This window comes from Pristis pectinata, chromosome 19 (assembly GCF_009764475.1).
Source record: "Pristis pectinata isolate sPriPec2 chromosome 19, sPriPec2.1.pri, whole genome shotgun sequence".
Taxonomy (NCBI): domain Eukaryota; kingdom Metazoa; phylum Chordata; class Chondrichthyes; order Rhinopristiformes; family Pristidae; genus Pristis; species Pristis pectinata.
In genome coordinates, this window is record NC_067423.1 from 18,783,820 (window position 1) to 18,807,002 (window position 23,183).

Below are 23,183 nucleotides of genomic sequence, written 5' to 3' on the forward strand. Positions count from 1 at the left end.
AGGACAGTTTTAAGAGGAATCCAAAAGAGGTTTTACTTGCATACAGTGGTCAAGTATCAGCACCTCTCTACCAGAGATGGTAGTGGACTCAGACAATTTCTACATTTGATAATTCCGATAGACACAAGGACCTCATGCAGGCAAATGGAATTAATATAGTGGACATGGTGGGCTGAAGGGCCTGCTTCAAACTCAAGGGAGATGGCGCAAGTCAAATGATAGGGATCAAATCAGTGCTGGGACTGATGACATGGATGAGTTGGTGCTTCTTAGTTCCAAGATCTTCCTGGATACCCCATACAATTTCAGATTCAGGTTAGTTTATTGTCCTCTCTACCAGGGTGCAATGAAATTCCTTGCTTGCATGAAGTTCAGAGTAAACAGTATATGGTAATAATAACTAATGAAATAATTGAAAAAGATTGTTGATAGTTACTTCCAAGGAGACACAAAGCAACAATGGCAATTTAGCAGGTATATTTTATTATTCTTGCCAGACATGGGTTAATGTACCAAACACAAGGCTCATCATTTTCATACAAACAGTTCTCTAGAAACAGACTGGGTAACAACTCCAAACACTGCTACCCACAAGTCCAAGGGCACATCCAGCACATGTGCTGTCACCATCACATGGTCTAGCTCAGTTCCACGAGTACAGCAGTCAAATCACCATTTGTTTTGCTCCAAACTGTCAGTGCAATATCTGGTCAGGGTAACAAGTGAATGGAGAAATTGGAGGACTGATCATATTGTGAAAGGGGCAGGAAGGACATGGGATAGGTGAAAGAGGAACAGGCCGAACAGAATGAATTATTAACGAACCAACCAAGTTTATTGGGACCACTTGATAACCTATTTCCACCCCACCCCCTCAACCCTTCCCAATCACAGCACTGGGTCAAAAATCAGCCTAAGCAGCTGACAATATACTTCAAGAAATTGGAAATTCTATGCATGTCTTGCTTTGGGAGGAGCAGAAGGTTGATGTGAAAGTGAAGCATCCTGACATTCTGGGCTGCAGCATCTGGATGAGGGGGTGCTAGTCAGGCATGCAGCCAATACTGGCTCCTTTCAGCACCCTCCAAAACAAAATATTTCTATAGCAGAGTTATTAGGGAAACTCTTAACTGAGGAATTGCCAATTGTTCTGGTAAATTCAGGCCACTTCTAAAAATCAGTTGTCTAGAGTGTTTACCCAGAGAAACCCTCCCACTGCACCAACCCCCCACCCACCCACCCCAATAACCCACCCTACTGGGTGACTTTGGTTTTTAAGTTAATTTTTTTTTGGTTTTTCTACAAAAAAAAACTTTGACAGTTCAGATCCTCTGAGATGCAACAAAGGTTCCACAAGACGATAAGTCATTCAGGGGACAGTAGCATGGAATGGGCTGCCAGGCACACACTCATCTCCCCACTTCACGATCAGAATGTAGTCGCCTTTCTCCTTCACAGTGTACGTGACGTTATAAACCCGGTTGCCCATGTGTTTCACGTAAACCTCCTCACAGGGAGTCTTCGGGCCATGCACTCCCACCATCAACATGTTGGTTCCTGGAATGAACAAAAGTAGGTTACTGCAGGGGATCACCACAAGTGCACAAGTTTAGAGGGTCACTGTGCAGGCCAGTGAATGAGGCTAATGAGGTAACCATTTCTCTCATCTAGCACAAGTTAGCTGGGTTGTACTTGTGACTACATTTCCTCCAACCACCACAAACCAACCCCCATCCCTGTGCCTCAGGCATGCTCCACACCTACCACCCCCAATCCTAGACACTGACCTGCTTTGCTGCAATCCACAGTGAAGTTGTTCTTCTGCCCAATGAAAGCCTTGGACAAGCCAGGCCCTCGAGATACTACTTTGCTAGCATCAGATGCAAACTTGGGCATTGGTCCATACCCAGCAACTGTGGATGACTTGGTAACTGTTTCAACCAGGACAGTGGATGTCTCATGTAAACTATGGCCCCCAGACAGACGGACACCTGGAATTGAAGAAGAGGGTACAAGTTATAGTCCCCCTGCAGCATTGGCCTCACACCTGGATCTCAGTTCCACCAACCTCTCCTCCCACTTGCACTGTTCCAGCCCTTCAAACCCACAGCCTTACCCTTCTCCACACTAAGCATGCCAATTTTCTGTGATGCAGAGTCAGGATTAAATCCAAAGTACATTGTGGCCATTAACCCACAGAAAAGGCAGCACTACACTCTTGTGAAGCACCAGCACCAGTGGAGATGTGCATCAAATGAGCTGAGGCTAGGTATCCAGGAATCTAATTACCTCAAGATCAATTACCAAGGGGCATAGATTTAAGGTAATAAGAAGAAATATTACATTTGGGAGTGGGATAGGGTGAAGCCATTTTCACTCAATGGTGGGTGGCTGGCACTCACTTGCTAATTGGGTGGCTGAAGAAATACGACAAAAGGTAGCTAGATGAGCACTAGCAATGTTGTCACCTACAGGGCTATGGATTGAGAGCTGGGGAGTGAGTTTAGCCCCATTTGTATTCCAGTTTAAAGATTCTATACTTTCATGTCATGATTTTTTTTTAAATGATCCAATGAACTTGTGCTTACCTGTGACCTTGGCCTTGAAGGGACTGCCAACAATATGCTGAGGTCCACCATATTTGATGGAGATCAGGTAATTCCCAGGGGCCATTGGGGTATAGGTTACCTTATAACCTTCAGGACCCTCTTGGCAGTCCATCTTCACTTTGGATGGGCCATCGATGGTAACAGAAAGAGCTCCAGCCCCAGCATTACATGTATTGACAATAAACTCAGAGGGCACTCCTGCACACAAACAGAAACAAAGGCCATCACTATGAAGCAATCTTCTCCAGCATTTAAAGTTCAGGATAGCTGAATACACAGATCCCCAAGATTATAATCCAAGCTGCAAGTCACACTAGGCATCCATTGATCTGTATACATATCCCCATTGAACCACTTCTGAATTCAAGCTTGCAACATTCTTGTTTTGTTCTCATTACATTTCATGACCTGCTGTGCACTTCCAACATTTTCTGTTATTATCCCAGATTATATTTTAAAAACACCCATACCCTTAAAGCAGATTGCAGCCTGTGCTTCACACCAAGGTGTTGTTTTATATAAACAACCCACACTTGCCCAATCACATTCCAGTCTCCTGCCAGCTATCCACAGTTAATGCAAATCCTGTAGATTACAATGTCAAATATACTGAGGTATCATACCTGTGACACCTCCTTCCAGTCCTGGGCCATAGGCAGAGACCAAGCCAGGATCCCCAGTCTGCCCTGGCTCTCCCACTCGGATCCTGAAGGGACTACCTGGGATGTGACAGGAGTTGAACTTGACATCGATGGAGTGGACACCATTTTCACGTGGTATGAAGCGAATTGCAAAATTATCTGTGAACAGAAACATTTTGGCATTATCCCCAGGAATGCGTCATCTGCCTCATGCCCCAAAGCAGTGATGAAAAAATAGTGTGGTATATCCTAGATTATACAATCAGCAGCCATTTGCACCAGTGTCATTGTTACTTTAATTCACATTTGCACAGCCCATCAAAGGCCCTTGGGCAAGGGGCACTGTCACAGGGAGGGGAAGGTGCCTACCACAAGGCTTTTGCCAGCAGAGGGCATCACCAAACCCTCACCTCTGGTTTTTCGAAGTATCCAAACTCCTGATTTCTCCCAGTGGAAGAATACGGCACCTATTGGAGTAATAGCCAAGTCTTCCCAAAAACGGGAAAACAAAACAAGGCAACAGGCGTTTAGAAACCACAAATATGGCATTCAGTTGGGGGGGGGGGAGGGGGTTGGGGGGGAGGGGGGGAAAGAAGATGGGGGGAAGCGTGGGGAAGAGGAAAGAAGAGTAATTCAAGGTATAGAAGTCCATCCAGTTCCCATCTATATACAAAGCTGGGTGACAAAGCAGGGAGGGAACCTCTTCACTCCCCAATCTCATTAATACACTGCCAGTCCAATGCCATGCTCCTGCTCACTCCCTAGAGCCTTTAATATCCCATCTCACTCTGATTGCTCCCTGGACTCAAATCCAACAATGCTTAAAACATTAGAATTGGTAGAACATGTTAAAAAGATTAAAAGGGTTGACGGAGATTAGAGTTGGGGAGGCACCAAGTTATGGGAGATTGGAAAATGAGGGCAGAGTTTAAAAAGCAGAGCTGTTAAACCAGGAAGCCACATGGGTTAACGAGGCTAGAGGTGATGCATATTAAAAAAAAAGTTGGCATCAGTTAGTATACAGGTAGTATTTTGGATGACCTCAGGTTTACGGAAGGTAGAGTGAGGAAGGCTGCCAATTCAGTGGTAGGGAAGGGTCATGTCTGTGTACCACTACATTGTGATAATTGTGGAAACTCATTTATGAACCAATAAACCATACAATTCCAGAACTTGCTGGATAACCCATGATCTTTGGAAAAAGTTAAAATCTTACACTAATTACAAAAGGCATGGATGAGGGCATCAGTAGCAGATGCATGTTGCAGAGCAGAATTGGGCAATGTTAAAAAAGGTGTTGAAATAAGATTAGAAGCTCTTCTTGGGGTGGGGGGAGGAGGGAGGGCAGATGCAAACTCCAGTTTCAGATAGTCCAGTCTAGTTGCCATTGTCACTAACACACTCTAAGGTCTTTTCTCTGCATAAAGCAGCTGTTTCCCACTTAGAGCCTCCTATGTTTAACATTTATTCCACAGTTCCCATCAAATCCTGGAGATCTTCCTACTACCAGTAGGTGGCACTCTGAGTGCAGCAATCAGTAATAGACCTCTAGGGTCAGTAAAGGAGGCAGCAATGACACATACACGGGGAGTGAGGGTGGGGAGGGAGGAGGAGGTGACGAGGGGTGGGGGGGGGGGGGAAGCTGTAGATTTCAGTGCAACAAAAGAGTGGAAAAACAAAGCTTCAGAAAAAAGGCAGGAGGAGGAAATTGCTCTGCACAAGTTAAATGACCTTGCGTTGTCCTTCTGGAAGTTTGAGTTACTGAAGGCTGTAGGGGCCCAGATCTCGTGTTACAGCTTAAGCCCCAGGCAGCTGCTGCAAGAGGCCATGGCACATGGTATGGGAATAATTGCTTATTCTGGGTCAGATCAATAACACCCCTCAGCCACATACACCACATCCAGCTGCACTGGCTCCCACCTCCCCTTTCCACTGGGTGTTGTAGGTACTCCCTCCTGCCCTGCTTCACCCCATATCTTGTTCTTGTCCAAGCCTGGGACACAGACAACCCTCCATTTCCCCCTCCCCTCTGGGGATCTGCAAAAAGGAATTGCATGCTTGGATTGCCCCACCAGAACATCACCATGAAATCAGATGACAAAAATCACTGCTGTTATCATTGCTACTGTGTTAACCATTGTGTGGCTGGACAGAGGGCAAGGGAAAGAACTAGTGAATAGGTTACAGAGAAGGGGGGTATAGTACAGGAGGCAAGCTGCACAAAAAGTGCCACACTCCCACCCACCCCCCAAAATTCTCCCCAGTCACTCACCACTATCCAGCTCTGACATATAACATTCCTCCACAGCCCCAGATGGGGTCCGAACTTTTGCATCGATTACTCCTCTTGCTCCATTCAGCTGAACTGCAAATGAGGCTTGTTGGTTGACCTTTAACCCAGATTCCTGGACATGGATTAAATAGATAAAATATGAGCAAACATTCCACATCCATTTGTGGAAGGCTCAGCATCTCACAAGTCAGAGTGTGAAGGGCCTCTACACTGTCCATCAAAAAAGTGCCAAGGCAAAGGCAGCATAGTTTAGACAGAGGAAAGCTCCATCTGCAGAGTCCCAACAATCACTCCAAAGCCAGGTGTAGTGTTAAGCTTTCTACCTCTATATTTCAACTGGCAAACAGTTACAAGAAAAGGTGGTGGTCATTTAAAACTGAAGTGTGTAGGAATTTCACCTCACATGGGTCATGGGTGCTGACACAGAGACAGTAACTCTATAAGCTGCACCACACTGAATGGCAGGGCAAGCTTGAGGGGCCAGGTGGCCCACGATCGTGCAAGAAACTAGGAACAATCTTACACACCAGCCATCCTGTGTCCTCTCAGAGTAGAGCAAGGCTCGGCAATTCTCTCAAGTTTAATGCAGGCTGCTTTGTGCTGAACAGAATCAGCTGCCATTTAACTTCTGCAAAACTCATTCTTTATGAAGTCATCACGGGAAAAAGTCTGGTTGTCAATTCAGACCAGATGTAGTGGGGAGCAGCACAAGCTCCTCCCGTGATTTTTCAGCTACTGCTGCCTCCCAGTTCTAGCACTGTTCAATGCCCTGCACCAGCAGTTTCTCATCCCCCACAATCCAACAAAAACCCCTACCCCACCCCACCCCACTCTGAAGCACAGCCATATTCAGTGCCTGTCTTGTGCACACCTGGAGACTGGTAACGGTGAGTCTGCGGGCAGCGTCCGAGGGAGAAGCAATCGGAACAATAAATGGAGAGTCTGGGATATGCTCATCATTGAACTTGATGGATACCTCATAGTCACCTGGAAAAAGAAGAGAAGCTCAACTCAAGTCTGGATACAGAAGGTTTTTAAAAAAAAAGAAACCATTCCATCCAATTTACTGACCAGGTTCCTGTACAATGTAGGAAACACCACACGAGCCATCCTTGCGATCTTCAAAAGAGATCTCAGCTTTGCTTGGGCCTTCCACAGCAATGGAGAGACCACCAGCTCCAGCCTCACGTGTCCAGATGCTGAATTCAGCTGAAAACGGGAGAGAGAGCAGTGAGTGACTGAGGGATAGGCATACAAAAATTTGCTCGATTTCCTCAACAAATCTACACCGCCATTCTGTTCTTCCCGTGATCAGTCTCTCTCCATATCCCATCCCCGGATTACACCTATATTCCTCCCTCCTCCACCAGAGACTGGCCCCATTCCTGCCCTTCCCCAAATAGCACCTATTCTCTACTCATCTGCCATTTCGTTAATCAGCAACTCACCTGGCACTGCGGCAACACCACGCTCCAAACCAGAACCTCCAGCTCGAACCTTGTGGGATCCTCCCTCACCCAGTGGCCCCACGGTGAACTGGAAGGGGCTGCCGGGAACATGCTGGCCTCTATACTTAACATTGACAGTATGAGAGCCCATCTCCTGCGGTATGAACCGCACACTGTAAGTGCTGTCGTCTCCCTCGATAATTTCTGCATCATCCATCTTCCCAGATGGGCTGGTGACCTGTGCCGTCATTTCCTTTGCTCCAACTTCCACTGCACAGAAAGAACAAAAAGTTAGAAAATTTCTTAAGTCGTATGGCAATAGCACCCCATAAATATTGGTTCATCGCTTCCTTTTCAAATATCAAGTTACCCCCTCTTGATTAAACACAGTCAGATGCACACCTTCAGCCCGTGGGATATTGGTAAAGGAGCCCAGGCTTTCACGGCCCATGAACTCTCCGAATACATTGTGGAAAGGGTCCCCTCCAACTTGTGTGGATTCCTCCACTCTCACTTCTCTCTTAGTTTCGCCACCGCGCGTTTTACTGATCTCAGTCCGTTCCGTGCGTGTGTAGGTGTGGCTACTGCGTGTAAAGGTCCTGGTCAAACGCTCCTGTGCGGACACCATCTGGAACCAATTTCCTAAAAGAAAAAAGGGGCAGATGGGGGAAGATGAAGGAAGACAGAACCGATGAGCAAAAAGGTGAAGTTTGAGGGAGGAAAATGCAATATTGTCTATTTAGGCAGAAAACAATAAATAAAAGCACATCTAAATGGAGCAAGACAGCTAAGCTCTGATAGAGGGATCTGGGTCTGGTTCACAAAAGGTTAGTATGCAGGTACAGAAAGTAAATGAGGAAAGTTAACAGGTTGTTATTGTTTATTGAGGTGAATGGAGTACAAAAGTGAGGTTAAACTTCAGTTACCAGGCAAAAGACACCACATCAGGGAGTACTCTGAGCAGTACTTGTTCCCTTAAGGAAGAATGAAAATGGGTTGGAAGCAGTTCAGGTTAACTAGACCGACATCTACTCGTCTGATGAGGAATGTTGGACGAGCTAGACTTGCATCCACTCGAGTTCAGGAGAGTGAGAGACAATGTGATTGGAACATACATTATCCTGAAAGATCTTGAACAGGACATGTGTGGAGAGGATGTTTCCTCTTGTGGGAGAATTTAGAACTAGCAATCACTATCTTAAATGGCCAACCCTCAACACAGATGAGGCAATGTGTTCCAGGGTCACGAGTCTTTGGACCTCTTCCTCAAAAGGATCATGGAAGCATAGTTTCTGAACATTTGGGGTAGATGTGGATAGATACCTGATGAGCAAAGGGATGCAAACATACTAAATAGTAGCCAGGGAAGTATAATTGAGATTACAATCAGATCAGTTGCACACTTATAGAATGGCAGAGCAGGCTTGAAAGGCAAGTGGCCTACTCCTACTCCAACATTTGTATGTTTACAAAACACCTTTCCAAGCTGCCATACAAACCACAACATTCTGTTTTAACCCATCAATGGGCCACTGTTAAAAATCAGTCCCAAACAGTTCCTTCTATTACCAACCTTGCTCTCAGTTTGCAAGAATTCATCTCAACTAACCAGACGTGTCACGTGATATGACTAATGACCACTAAGTTGTGAACTGCCGATTATATCTTCTTCAAATCAAGATAGGAAGGCTGCTTGGAAGCACATCCTGATCATTAAGGGTCTAGTAGCATTGGATTGTTAACATAACAATTAAAGCACAGAGACTAAAAGACACAGGACAGCTGGTTTACTGAAATCTACAAATTAGATAAAACAAACTTGGCAGTAGTGATGGTGACAATGAAACTACCAAGTAGTCAAGAAAACTTACTTCAGTACCATTCACTGGGGAAATCTGCCACCCTTAGGCTAGCTATATGCTGCTCTAGACCCACAGCATTATGTTGACTGTTAAATATTCTTTGAAGTGGCAAATCACTTAGTTTAAGGGCAATTAAGGTTGGGCATTTAATTTCTGGCAAGGCCCACATTTACTGCCCTTCCCTCACTGACCTTAAGGTGGTGGTGATGAACCATCGAGGCAATATAGCCTACTGCTTTCATTTCTTATTTCTAACTCAATTAATTCAAAATGTAGATACCCTTCTCCCTTACAGCCATTCCTCTCCATTCAAATGAATATGCTCACTTTATATCTGTGCCAGGTATAGTTTGGTGCAGGAACAGTATGCAGATTTCTATGTGATGCTGAGAAATGCACAAGTTAGAGTTCATGAAAAGTCCAACACAGCTGTGTAATCAGGAAATTCCTAGCCAGTTGTGTGGAAATTTAGGATTTCTGCATCATTTAGAGGCAGTGCTGTTCTCCACAAGCCTTCATCCTTAAATAAGTCAGTCTCAAGATTCTAGAAGTAGGGGTGTCATAGTGTCAAAATAAGTAGTAAGCCATTTAGGTCCGAAATAGGAACACCTCTTCACTTAAAAGGGTGGTGAATGCATGGAATTCTACCCCAGAGAGCTGTGGAGGCTCACTCCTCGATTTCATTCAAAACAGAAATGAATAGCATTTTGGATGTTGGAGGAAGCAAGGGATAGGGTAGAAAAGTGGCCACAAGGCAAAAGATTGTGTTGAATGACAGAGTAGATGCAAGAGACCAAATGGCCTACTCCTGCTTCATTTCTGGATGGTCCACTTGTACTTCAAGTCAACAGTAAACCCAGGATGTTGATGTATTTAGAGATGGTAATACTCTTGAACAAGTGGGGCAGATTAATGTTTGAGATAACTACTTCAAACTCAGAGCACAAAATGTTATCCCATGGCTAAATGTTGTCTAGGTCTTGTTCAAAGGCATGGGCATCTTCATTAGCTGAAGCAACTACCCAATGTCATCAAAAAAATCTAAGAGCCAGGAGATAGCTTTTTTGAAAGCTATTTTCCCTACAGGTCCTAAAGCCTTCTAGACCCAGCTGCCTCCATTTCCTCACCCACAGATTTCTATAACACAGAACCCCAAAATAAAAATGCAGGTTGTGAGAAATTGCCTCTGACAAGGGGACAATCCCCCACAGCTATTTCCCCAAATAGCCCTTAAGTCAACTTGTCCAAATGCTGCAGTTGCCTCCTGTCAGACCCAACAACACTTCCCACTTTCACCCATGACCATGCAAATCTGCAAGGATCTTGTTTGTTGAAGAACAGTATCCATTTGCAAAAGATAATGAATGGCATGCATAGAGGATTGTAGAGGAAACTGCTCAGAAAAAGAGCAGTTAACATTTATTCTGACCCACAATAAATGACACTTGACCCGGGGTTGTACATACCTGGAATCTTCAGATTCAGGTCACAGGTGCTACCCACAGTTGCTATGGAGGGTGCCTGTCGTCTCCTGGTGATACTCTCCTTAATTCTCCCTTCACCAGTCATCTTCACTGTAAAAGGACTTCCTACAACAAAAGTCACATGTTAATTAGTAGCAAGCCAAATACAAACTTGCTGTATCATACAGTCATTGAGTAACTTGCTGGTTGAAAAAAAAAATCAGGTCACAGTGAAAGCTGCTGCTGCAGTCCACTGTTGTTCAAATCATTGCCATGGCCTGACAGTGTGAAGGAGCCCTCGTTTTCTGGTTACTTACCTGGCACATGGCGGTCAGCAAATTTAATGTTGATAATGTAGTTGCCTGGCTCCGTTGGGCAGTAAGTCACTTTGCAAGTTCCATCCTCCTGATCCTCACAATTGATATCAACTTTGCTGGGACCTTCAATGGACAGACCAAGCCCTCCATAACCTGGGAGATGGGTGCAAAACAGTGCATCAAGAACAAAGGATAGCCTGCTTCTAAGTTAAATACAACTCCTTGCTCAGGTCTTTAAATTTAAAATGTTCCCAGCACACATTTAGTCAGTTATTCATTCCAAAACACCAACTACCCCATCCCTACAGAGCAGTTCCATTACTTAGATCACCTCAGGGTTGGAGATTGGTTATAATTTTCACTCACGGTCTGAGCAAGCTGCCCCTCAAATCCCACACAAGACAATTTTCCCCCAGCAAGTACAGTTCCTGATTGAAACCAGGAGTTGGAAGCACCAAGTCACTATTGAAGCTGTCTTCAATGGAACTAGCCCTTACCTGCACCTCTTGTGTCCACAATGAATTCTGACACCTCAAATGTTCGACCCTCCACCAGGCCTTTCCCAGAAACCTTCACTTTGGAGGCATCGCCAATCTCAGAGGCCCCTACCATGATCTTGAAGGGGCTGTTTGTGACATGACGGTTATTTTTCTTCACACTCACCACATGCTCTCCCACCTCTTTTGGGGTGAATGAAATACCTGTTAACAGGAGGAAAATGGGGATGAAGTCATTGAATGGCAAGAAATACTCACTGGTAGAATATCTGACCTGCCACAGCCAGCAACTGCTGTATGCAACACCCCCCAATCATAGAGGCTCCTGAACAACCAACTCACTGAGAAGACTGCTTTCAACCAACATCCCCCACCCCTCTGAAAAACACACCTCCCACCACCATGGTGAATAATCCTCCCTAATTGTAGGGCTTCCAATTGACAGACCATCATTCTATACAAAGTGAGAAAGGCAGGATTGGAAATACATTTTGTCTGCAGTCGGTGTTGATGTTCATCTTCACCAGAGACACTATCCTAATCCCAGATGACCATCCTGTTCCCATCTAACCTACTCTTAAAATTCCTAATTTAAGGAATTTCATAGCCTCACAGTTGTTTCTCCTACACAATCTGAAATCGCCAATGTTTGATCTTGAGCTGGAAGTGATCCATTTGTCTATCCTGCCTATACCTTAATATGTAAAACTCTTCAAATCACATTGTTGGATTTGAGAGGATTGAGAAACAAATAGTATCTCACTCTTTGTGCTATTCGCAATAAAAGGAATTGGATGAGGTCATTCAATTCCAAAAACTTACAACTGCACTCATTTAGAGAAGGGCTGACCTCGTGCTCCATTTCATACCCTTAAAGCTATTATCCAACAAAAATCCATGGATTTTAGACTTGAAAGTTTTAATTAAATCCCAGCATTCAATCTTTTGTGAAAGATTCCTGGAATGCCACGGAGTGGACAAATACTCCCTAATCTTACTCCTGGTGGAGCAACTCCAGTTTTTTTTATTTATATAAATAAAAATCAGGTAAATAGAGCCTATCAAGACCTTTTAATTAGCATAACTTGTACAGTTCTTGCATCTTTTACACTAATCGGACACAAGCTTAGTCTAATTAACTCTATGGCCAAGTATCATTTTGGTGTATCTGTGCTGAATCTCCAAAATATCCTTCTAGCTATGTAGCACAAAAAATGTAATCCACATTTTCTCAATTGGGTTATTATTCAATAAAATGAAACCACTAATCACTACCCAGTATCTAATAGAGATGCCCAGTCAACCTCTGGCTGTGTACACCATTCGTGAATGTCTTACCTATGTGCCTGTTGGGCAGCCTCTTCAGCAAGCAGGGTTCCTCATTACCAGATGGGGCCTTGATGCTGGCATTGAGCAGACTGAGGTCTGTCTCTGCAATCTTCAGTGAGACTTCAGTTGATGTGCCAACGTTGAGTTGAGAGGTTCTCATTGAGTCATCACCTGCACAAAGTGGTTTCATCAACTTGTTTGGTTCTCAAAAGACACTCATCAGTCCCAGTACCCTTGCAATTACTTCTGCTATCTTCAGCCAAGCTGACTGTTGGACTGGCTGGACGACAACTACTAAAGTGGAGTATTTAGCAGTAGAGCCTTCATGGCCCACCCTAATACTGTTCAATCAGCACCTGCATGTGCAGTGTGTTGTTAACTCTTCCCTATTACAGGTTTAGAGGCTAATAGGCCATCCCAATGGCAGAGGTCAATAAATACAGCAGAGAATAGATAGAGCTCTCCTTTCACCCACTCTCACAGCATTGGTCCACATGTGGACCTGTTAGAGCTCCAAAAGACATTTAGTCCTTGGTCTTCCTGCCAATGATATCAATGGGTATACTGCTTATCTTATTTTCACCAAGTAACCTACACTAAAACAACCCCATCTTTCTGGATCTGGTTGACTGGCTGTGCCTTCTGATTAATGACCAAGTTCTGAACGGAATGAAACAAGAGCATCAGGTTAAGTTACAATGCCCAGTATCTGCTAAATCCTACAGGTGTTTGTAATGGAATCTCACAAAGAGAATAGAGATTCTTCAGTCACAACAAGACATCAAGGAGGATGGTTTAAAAAGAAAAAAGAAAGTTGGCAATGGACTACAAGAGAGCAGCTACCAGTGATCTTGGCTGTGAAGGGACTCCCGGCAATGTGCTTGTCATCAAATCGAACAATAATGTTGTAATCTCCAGGGGCTGTGGGCAGGTATGATACAGTACAGGTGCCATCCTTGTTGTCTTTACATGTGATTTCAGCTTTAGAGGGACCTTCCACAGCAAGGGACAGGCCACCTACAGAAAGAAAAAGTTGTTTTAGGTATCTGCTGTTACCCTGGGCTGTAAACACAATCCCACTCATCCAAATCACTCCCCCCCCCCCCACACCATTCTCATTCTATTACCCTTCCCACATACCAAGGAAAGTCACTTTCACTCCCTCCATACACATCTTCAGTCTTTCCCTTCCCCTCACCAACCCTGAACCCAGACCTTTGCATCTTTTTCCTAAATGTAAATCTTTTCACTCCAGCCCAGATCCTACATTTCCCTGATGAAGGGTTTCAGACCAAAACATTAACCGATTCTCTTTCCACAGATGCTGCTTGAGTTTTTACAGCATTTTGTTTATAATCCTGTACTTCTTCCTTGCTCAGCCCCTGCTTTCCTCCCCATCTCCCAGGTTCAGTGTTGACCCACGCATACCTTCCCCTGCATCCTTGGTGACAATGGTGAATGTTGCAGGTTTGTTCACCATCCCATGGCTCAGACCAGGTCCAAATGCAGTCACGTGACCACTGTTAATAGCATCCACATAGAACTGCAATGGACTACCTATAGCAGAAGAAATGTAGAGAGGTCAGCAAAGGTCATTCCTCCCTCAGGATACTGCAATTAGTCAGTCACCCACTCAATTTGGTGTTTGCACAAGTACCTCCATCATGGCAAAAAAGTTTAGTGTGTTGGGGTGCTATGGGTTACTCGTCATCCTGGATATTGGTACCAGGGTCGATGATGTTACATGATCAGAATGGAGCATCAGTCACTAGAGATGTAGGTATAACACAGTGGTGCTGCAGCACCAAGATCATTCATGTAACATGTAGCTGCCATTTCAGATAACCACAGTCCCAACAGAACAAGAGGACAAGGCAAGTATTGGCAAAGCTAAATAATCACTGTCACGCAGGAAGAAACATCTTTAATTAGAGGCGGTAACTAGTTCAGTGTTAATATGGTGATGGGTCAGGCAACAAGGTCCAGCCACGTACCTGGGATGTGATTCCCATCATACTTGATGTCCATCTCATGCAGACCCTTCTCAATGGGAGCATATTTTACTGTGACAGTCCCATCCTTGTTGTCAGTTATGTGTGGACGGCCAGTTTTACCAGATGGCATCCGGACTTCACCTGGGACACGAGGAATATTTCAGAACGAGAAGGAAACAGGAGATTGCCAGTTTACAAGTGCAGGTAAGAATTTGAGAACATGAAATTCAGTCAAACATTGACAAAGCAGGAAACTAAAAGGCAGTTATGGGGGAGAATGCTAATAGCTGTTATTAGCAATGTTATAATAGGGCAATTATAAAAACAACATCATCCAGTAAAGTCAACATGGGTTTGTGAAAGGGAAATTATGTTTGACCAACATCAACTTCTCAATTTTGGCAAGGCATCAGAAGGTCATGAGTTCAAGTCTCACTCCAGAGATCTGGGCTACAAGACAGTAAAGCTCTACACCATCCCAGATACTGGTTTTCAGATGACATTAGTCCCCACTGTATCTACAGAATTTGAATGGTGGAGCTCTCCACATAAAAAGGTTGAGAAAAAAATGATATACAAATAGAAAATGTGTTCACCCTTTCAAAACTCACCCAGGCAGTGATGGACATGGTCCCTTCTCTCAAACAGGGAAGAGGGAAAGGTGGGAGTGGCTGTTCACCCTCCTTAACTGACCTCACTAGACTCTGGGAATTCCGCCTTTTCATTTCTGAATGATCGCCAATGCACAACCATGGACAACATGCATAATCTCACTGTGCCCGTGTGAAAGATCCACTGCAGAAGGAAAATTTTCCATCTTACCTGTGATTTCTCCCTTCTGGACAGTGAAGGGAATGACCAGGTTGAATGGCCGGAGACCATGTTCCATAACATCAACTGGGACAACCGACTCTTCAGTGGCCTGTGAAGTGAGTGAGTAAAACTATAACTCAAACTTATAGACCAGAAAGTGAGAAAGCAAAAGCAAGACAAAGTGAGAAGGAAAGATAAAGAGTAAACAGGAGGTTTAACAGGCTATTATCAGGAAGTGTCACTAAGTGTCTGGAATATTGTCATCTGGGTTATCTCCTGCACCAGTTCAGCAGATTGAAGATCTGTAAAAGAAAGATTGGGTTGAGCTGCAAAATAGGGCTAGATCAGGAACAGTGGGAGTAGAGGGACAAAGGCAGCAACCTGCAATGGAATCAGGTAATGCTCCTGCCTTTGGAGAACTAAAGTTCTGGGACTGGCCAACTAAGCAGAGAAAATGGACAACACTGATCAGGACCCTGTTACAAGATATTGGATTGGCTGATTTTCTGGCCCCATATGCCCACCCATTGATCTCATCCACTCTCCAATCAACACAGGTGGTTGGATTCACTCATGCCTTTTAGCCACTGCAGTGGTCATGTGACTGAGACCCAACCTCTGGAATAAATACATTTCTCCCTGCCTGGAACTTGAAGGAAAGAGAAGAGTAGCTTTGGGACAGACAGGGATTTAATGGATCATAAATAAGTGGTCATTTACATCCCACATCTGCTCATCCTGGTTTCTTGGGACCAAGTTGAAAGACTCTGGTGCTAACTGGCTGTCTCTGTTTCAGGACTGTGCTCCTTTGAGGAATGCAATCCAATCCTTGCAATTATAAATTCACTAGTTACTCCAAGTGGCCAAACAAAGCAGCAAACTGAACATACTGTGTTCCCTTGATAAATCTGTACAATATTTACCCCTGGAATTGTTTAAAATGAAGGAGTAGAGATTTGAGCCAGATTTAAAATGCAGGAGCTGTTGGAGGAACTCAGGTTCCTTTGGATTAAATTAATCTCAGGGGCAGAAAGGCATCTCCTTTTTCATATAAAATGTTACATTTTTGAGTTTATTAAATGATGATTTCTGACAGGTATCCTGATCAAATGCAACTTTGCTAAGTGGTGAAACTCGACCAGCAATGTGACCAAGATTAATTCAGAGAACTGTCCAAATGCTCAGTGGGCAGAAAATGTGTAGAGATTTACCAGGAGCTTTACTTCATCTAATGAGCTTCATAATAAGAGAGAACCGGCTACTAAAAAAAAATCAAATACGAGCATTGCTGCAGAGCAAAGAGGCAAGACAGTACTCCAGCCTGTGGTTAGAGACTAGAAGATTCGAGAATGAGTGCAGGAAAGGAAGAGACAGATCAAGAGCACGAGTACAAGGCAGACTGTAAAAAATAATAAACTGACCAAAAGAAGAGGAAAAGGAGAATAAAATATTAGAAATAACATTGTGGAAACTGAGAAACAAATAGAGGAGAGGAAGGATAGAGTGGAAGTCCTGTTGTTTGAAGAGAGAGTAGTTAGTGGTTGAATCTTATACCCAGTGTGGTGGATAGCCAGCACGGCAAGGCACGTAGGGCTGGTGTAGCTGCAGGGTATCGCAGGGCTCCTCAATGATGGGGATGGCATCACAGGCCTATGATTGGAGCAAGCTAGAAGTTAAACACAAGTCCAACACACAACTCCCAAAACTTGTATCTGAAAAATCAAATGCAAGAGGGGTTGGGGGTGGGGGAAGTATAGCAGCAATGCAACAAGCTAAGAGACACTGCTTGGGGACGTCAACTGTGGCTCCATAAGCCAGCACTCCTCCAAACTACTCCTTCCATCTTGATGTTCAAGGTGACATGTCCAGTTTGTAAATGGTCTGGAGAGTTTTGTGCAGAGGGTGGCAATGGAGAGTTGGAGAAAAAAAAGACACCCATTCAGCTGGACTCAAAACACTGAGGCACAGATATCCATACCAGGACAGAGGCCATACATTAGAGATGACTTGTTCTCCATTCATGGCAGTTTTCCATTTTCAGTTTTACACTCTACATTCTATACATGGGATCCAGGTGTTGAGATGGTGGCTTCATGGACTGTAACACTGGTCGAATTCAAGGGATTTGGTATTGAATGGGTACAGAAGAATCACTGAGCTAGTGCAGATACAAGTTACCACAAGGGCTGATGGAATATTCACACATCATCTCAGAAGGACTGGAACACATAGCAGCGTGTTACATTACAGCTAAACAGAGGGCTGGTCAGATCCTAGCAGCAGTACTGAATTCAGTTCTGGACACCACCCAAGGCAAAAAAATGTATACATTGGTTTGGAGCCAAATTGCAAGGAAAGACTGTATTCCCTCAAGTATAGGTGATTAAGGGGTTATTATTGGAGGTGTTTAAGTTGATTAAAATAATTTGATTGGGTAGATAACAAAAAACTATTCCATCTGATGGTAGAGCCAAGAACAAAAGGGACATTAAATTAGATAAAGACTCCACCTCCCTTTCTCGCCCACATCCCATCTCTCTCCTCATACACATCCAGTCTTTGATTCTAAGCTCTCTTCCATGCCTACAACAATTCTATTCTCTGTTTGGGCCTCTACACTTGCAATGCCCCATTTTAGATCCATGAGCCAAAGAATTCAAAAGCTTCACACAGGGAACTCCTCCTTTGGATCAGATGTGATAATATGTTAGACAACATTGATTCTAAAAGTCACATCAAATCATAGAACAATAGTACAGAAATTAGTTGGCATATGGTTGCAGGAATTACTTAAGCACTGTTGACATAGTCCAACCCCTGATATTTTCCCCATAGCCTGGCACTTTTCCCTTTCATTCCCCTTCAAATTTCTATGCAGTTCCCGTTTGCACATCAGTGAATCTGCTTCAACTACTAAAAAGCAAATTCTACACCACGTCACTGTGTGAAATACAATTCTTTATTTTCCCCTTGGAATCTTTGCCTCATGCCCCAAAATCTGGATGTTCTGATCAATCTTCCAGCCAGAGGAAGGTTTTCCATATTTCTGTCAATATCATCCACAACACTGAGAACTTCTACCAAACCCTGCATTAACCTTCTCTGCTCAGAGTACAGCTTGAACTTCTCTAACGTTTCCACATAGCTGAAGTCCCTCATCCCTGGTACCATTTTAAATGGCTCGTAAATCCTTTACAAAGTCCTACCAACCTTCCTAAAGATTGGAACTGACCACCACAACCATTAGATTCCAAACATTTTATTAAAAAGATTTAGTCTAATGTTCTTCTTCTTAAACTTTTGCCTCTACCCGTAATAAGTAGGAGACTCTCAAACTTAATGGTTCTCCAAACTTGTTTTGCCTTCAAGTAGTATTTGCAGGTGCAGGCATGTGCACTTCTGGGCCCCCTTTCAAATTCTAGTATGGATAATTATCACATGACACCTATCGTTTAATTATCAGGGTAACACATGCTAATAGTGTGATCTAGTGATGATGCCGATTGGTTACCATTACTTACCACCACGTGGAATGGGCTGTTAGGTATAAGCTCCCCACCAAAGCGGATGGTAATGACATATTTGCCAGGTTCCGGTGCTGTGTAATAAATGTCAAATGTTCCATCTTGATTTTCAACCACATCAACATCTAGCTCAGCTCCATCAGGGGTTGAGACCTTGCAAGTGACCTTCCCTTTGCCAGCTGCCTTGGCATCCACTGTTATGACTGTCTCCTGGCCAATTTGGATGGTTGGACCAAGTCCTGCCCCTGTAAATGAATTGGGTGTGATGGTTAATGGGTGGTACAATTCAACCCAAGTTCTACACGCGATGACAAGTTACGGACACGTTGCTTTTGTGGGGTGGGACTCCATCACCAGTTAGGACCCACAGAGTTGGCAATGAGCATTAGAACAGCCCGCAGACCAGGTTGAGATAGACAGCGGCACCAGGAGCAGCTCCATCTCCCAACACAATACATCAAATAAAACTAGAAGATACTCAGTGAAGGGCAGCAGGGCAGGACCAGAGAGGTGGGGATGGGTGGTGGTGACAGGCAGCAAGACTGACCCATTAGATTATGGTTAAACAGAAACAAATCTTTAAGGCCCAGTTACATTTGTCTTGTCACCTCAACCAAGACAACAGCTGGGCCACAGTGACCCCTGGTTTGGGGAAAAAGAAACAAGAATCAGCTGGGGTTCTGAATCCAGCTACAAAAGTTCTGTTGACTCTAGTTTGATGGGGGGGGAGTGGGGGGGGGGGGGGGGGGGGAAGGAATGAGCCAGGGCTCTTGCTCCAGATCACTGACTAGTGACCCCCTGGGGAGGTGGGTGGTGGGGTTTGGGATTTCCTGGTTTATAGAGGCTGAAGAACTGAGGAGTTTGGAGGATGGTCACTCACCTAGTCCATGGCCGCCGATGGACACTGTGGGGGGGAGAGCAGCCGGTTAGAAACTGTCACCCATAAACTCAAAACACAGATTAATTGACGTTAGCAAAAAAAAACACAAAAAAAACACAAGACAGGCAGGAGAGGTTGAAATAAATCCCTGGATTCTTGTGGCATCAGTTCATGAAGCTGCTGGGACACAGGCTGGCACCCATAAACGGCTGGGTCTCAAGCTACTCAAAGAGCAGCAAAATTACTTCGTGGCTGAAACTTTAGCCATCCCTAGTCTAATTCCAAAATTCCAGTTGGTCAGAAAGTAGTAGATAGAGTTGAGATCCAACAAGTGATATTCCCAGGGATCTACAGTATATCCCCAAATCCCAATGAATGGCCAGTGTCTCAGTGTAAGAGTTTGGCTAGGCTTTAATAATGATGGCAACTTCATGTGTTTACATTCCCAGAGTGACCATAGTCCCTGTTAGTATGGGAATCCCTGGGGCATAATGAGAACAGGAGTAACTGAAGCAACACTACACCACCCCCAAGTGGCAGTCCCAGGGCCTCCTGCCTCTGCACCAACCCCCCAGCCCACATGTCCAAAGAACCCAAAGTTAGAGGTTTCGAGGGATCCACCTTCACCTCCTTTCTCAATTTCCACACAATCACTGTAGCTGGTTGCAAGAACCCTCTCTCTATCCCAGAGGAGGAGCCTCCAGTGGCTGGCCATTTATTTACTTCAACTTCTCCCTGTTCAGACACTTAGATGGACATAACCGCTGACTGTACCTGTTACCAGACACTTGCTGGCATCTCCAGTTGGAATGGCGTGGATTCGATATGGTGAGTAGGGGATTTCATCACCTCCATATTTGATCGTAATGGTGTAGTGTCCAGTCATATCAGGGACATAGGACACTGTGTATGTTCCATCTCCATTATCACGAATGTTAGCCTTCTTTGGTTTGCCCTCAGGATCCTAAATGGACAAGTCAACATTACTGATATCAAACTGCAGAGAACTTAGGCCTTAGCCCATTCCCACCAAGGGTTTACATACACTGCCCACATTTTACACCCGTGCAAATGGGGAGAGAGAACGAACATCATCTCTATATATGAGCAACAGGTTTAAGGGTTGGGATAAATATTTGGTCCAAGTACTTACTATACTATAAACAAAGTCTGGAATACAGACAGAAATCACAGGTTGTAACTTCAGCTAAACATTCTCTAAGTATTTGTTCGGCAAGCGTAGGTTGTACTATGGTTTAGGAATACAGTCACATTCCATTTAACTTTAGAGCAGAGCATTGTCAAGGACCAGGAACAACACAGCCATGTAGGGGGTGGGGTCAGTAAAGTCACTGGAAACGTGTGCTGTTCCAAGCCAAGAACTGCTTTCAGAAGGTGATCAAAGCCTGGAACCAGGCAGTGTCACGTGTCAATTAATGGAAGTTCAAAGTCAGTCAGTGTCTCATTAAAGCACGGATTGTAGAAGAAACTTCTGGCCCTGGTCATACTGCCTATTGACCTAGATGGTAGAAGATGTGGCCCAGACTTACAATGATCTGGACAGTGAGCAGTCCTTCACCAGCATCCCTGGCATCGATAGTGAACTCGACAGGGAGACTAGCTGGCACTCCAGAGGCATTCAGTCCTGGCCCACTTGCTCGCACCTTGCTGGCATCATGAGTTGGCAGAACCTTGATCTTGAAGGGACTGGGGGAGGAAAATAATGAACGAAATGAATTGCCTCCTGGGAAAGTGAGTTTTAATAATGAAAGCCAACATGGCTTTGTTTCAGGGGAAAGAGGGTTGACAAAGATAATGCAGATGTTGTGTACATAGAGTTTGGGGGAAATAAAAGCATGTTTGATAAAATACCACAGACTTGTTAGAACATTAACTCCTGTGGGGTAAAATAGCAGCAGCCTGGATATAAACATTATGGAACAGAAAGCAAAAAGGTTATTAATGAATGGATGGTTTTCTGTCTGAAGGGAAGATATACTAGCATAGTTCAAATCAGTATCAGCTCCTTTACCCTTTGATATATTAATGACCCACATCAGGCAATGCAGTGTAAAGTGTGATGGTACATTGACAGGAACAATAAGAAAAGGTACTTCACACATGTGAAAATTTAAATGTGTATATATGTAGAGAAACAAGTATCTGGGGGTACAAATTCACAGATCACAGTAACAACCCCAGTTAAGACCATTAAAATAATTGAAGCACTGGAGTACCTTTCCAGATGGAGAGGAATGAAATGCAGGTATTAAATTTGTATAGGATCTTAGTAGGGCCACACTTGAGAATTGTTCTTGTGGCCTCCAATGAGAAAGAGCAAACAATAATAAAAAAATGTTATTAAAACAAGAACTGCAAGATCATATCTTGCAGGAAAGATTGAAGGGCTGGGATTCAAAAAAAACAAACTAGATTAAGGTCATGGAGTATAAATTAATCTTCTTATTAAACTTTGTGCAAACAAAGTCAATTAGAACCAAATTTCAGAAGTATAGTTCAATATGCATTCACTACTAAATCAAACATTTAGTTCATGGAAGAGAAATTTCTACCATACAGGTCTTAATATTTATGAAAAGGACTTTAATGTTAGACAGGAAAAAAAAGGCTTCTCCTGGCAATGGAAGCTGAACACAGGGCCTGAAATACAAAACACTAATAAATCCAAAGGTCAGGAGGAATTTCTTTCCTAGACAACATTTAGTGTGGAACCTGGTACAAGCAGAGTATATACTGTATAAGTGGTTGAAAAAAAAATAAAGAGGACATGTCACTACGGTTGGATGGAAAAGGATGGATTATGGCTTGTGTGGAGCACGAGCCAGTTGGGTTCAGTGGCCTATTTCTTTGGTCTAAATATATATCATTCCATTAATTGTTTCAAAGTTTGTGGATAACACTAATTAAGAAATCTCAACTATTAAGAAATAGCCACGGACTACTGGTGGAATGGTCAGAGCTATGACATATCAAGTATAATGCAGACAAGTCTCAAGTGCTTAGAGCCACAGTGAGTCAGTGCAAATGGATGATATCTGGTCAGTTGAGCCATCGCTAGCAGTGGCACAGCTTCAAAATTAGTTCCACTTACTTGCTCCTTCCCTACACATTCTTCTCCTTTAAATATTTATCCAGTTCCCTTTCGGGAGACATCATTGAATCTGCTTCAGAGCAGTCCTGATCACAACTTGCTGCATAAAAATCTCACATTTCCTCTGGCTTTTCATTAATTATCTTAAATCTGCATTGTCTGTTCTTTCAAAACTCTTTAAAATTTTGAACGTCTCAAACTTTTCCAGATTCTCCGGTAAATATGGAGAGTCAGAGACAGATGCAATAGCTGACGCTCACCTGCGTGGAACCTCCTGGTCTGCATACTTAACGGAAACAGTGAAGGGACCGTCCGTGGTTGGGGTATAATGAACAGTATGCGTTCCATCTCCATTATCAATAACTTTCGTTGGCTCCGATACACCTAGACAGTACAAATTG

At 43.9% G+C, this 23,183-nt stretch overlaps 1 protein-coding gene across 4 annotated transcripts in view; it reads right to left on the reverse strand.

The window, feature by feature from the left end:
• Positions 1–1,271: 1,271 nt before the first annotated feature.
• flncb (filamin C, gamma b (actin binding protein 280)) overlaps positions 1,272–23,183 on the reverse strand; it is a 55,165-nt gene continuing 33,253 nt past the window's right edge. Inside the window, exons 26-48 of one of the 4 annotated variants that reach the window (XM_052033395.1) lie at positions 23,043–23,166; positions 21,221–21,377; positions 20,445–20,634; positions 19,671–19,694; positions 18,788–19,035; positions 16,821–16,916; positions 15,276–15,375; positions 14,454–14,594; positions 13,888–14,016; positions 13,303–13,476; positions 12,469–12,630; positions 11,131–11,334; positions 10,634–10,786; positions 10,320–10,442; positions 7,394–7,633; positions 6,992–7,261; positions 6,615–6,752; positions 6,415–6,530; positions 5,523–5,655; positions 3,233–3,409; positions 2,589–2,807; positions 1,788–1,991; positions 1,272–1,557 (exon numbers count right to left, since the gene is read on the reverse strand). In XM_052033395.1, the coding sequence (XP_051889355.1) occupies positions 1,370–1,557; positions 1,788–1,991; positions 2,589–2,807; positions 3,233–3,409; positions 5,523–5,655; positions 6,415–6,530; positions 6,615–6,752; positions 6,992–7,261; positions 7,394–7,633; positions 10,320–10,442; positions 10,634–10,786; positions 11,131–11,334; positions 12,469–12,630; positions 13,303–13,476; positions 13,888–14,016; positions 14,454–14,594; positions 15,276–15,375; positions 16,821–16,916; positions 18,788–19,035; positions 19,671–19,694; positions 20,445–20,634; positions 21,221–21,377; positions 23,043–23,166 (3,710 nt within the window). In that variant the 3' untranslated portion in view covers positions 1,272–1,369. The remainder of the gene's footprint in view (positions 1,558–1,787; positions 1,992–2,588; positions 2,808–3,232; positions 3,410–5,522; positions 5,656–6,414; positions 6,531–6,614; positions 6,753–6,991; positions 7,262–7,393; positions 7,634–10,319; positions 10,443–10,633; positions 10,787–11,130; positions 11,335–12,468; positions 12,631–13,302; positions 13,477–13,887; positions 14,017–14,453; positions 14,595–15,275; positions 15,376–16,820; positions 16,917–18,787; positions 19,036–19,670; positions 19,695–20,444; positions 20,635–21,220; positions 21,378–23,042; positions 23,167–23,183) is intronic. The other 3 variants (XM_052033396.1, XM_052033397.1, XM_052033398.1) reach the window with 3 other exon arrangements.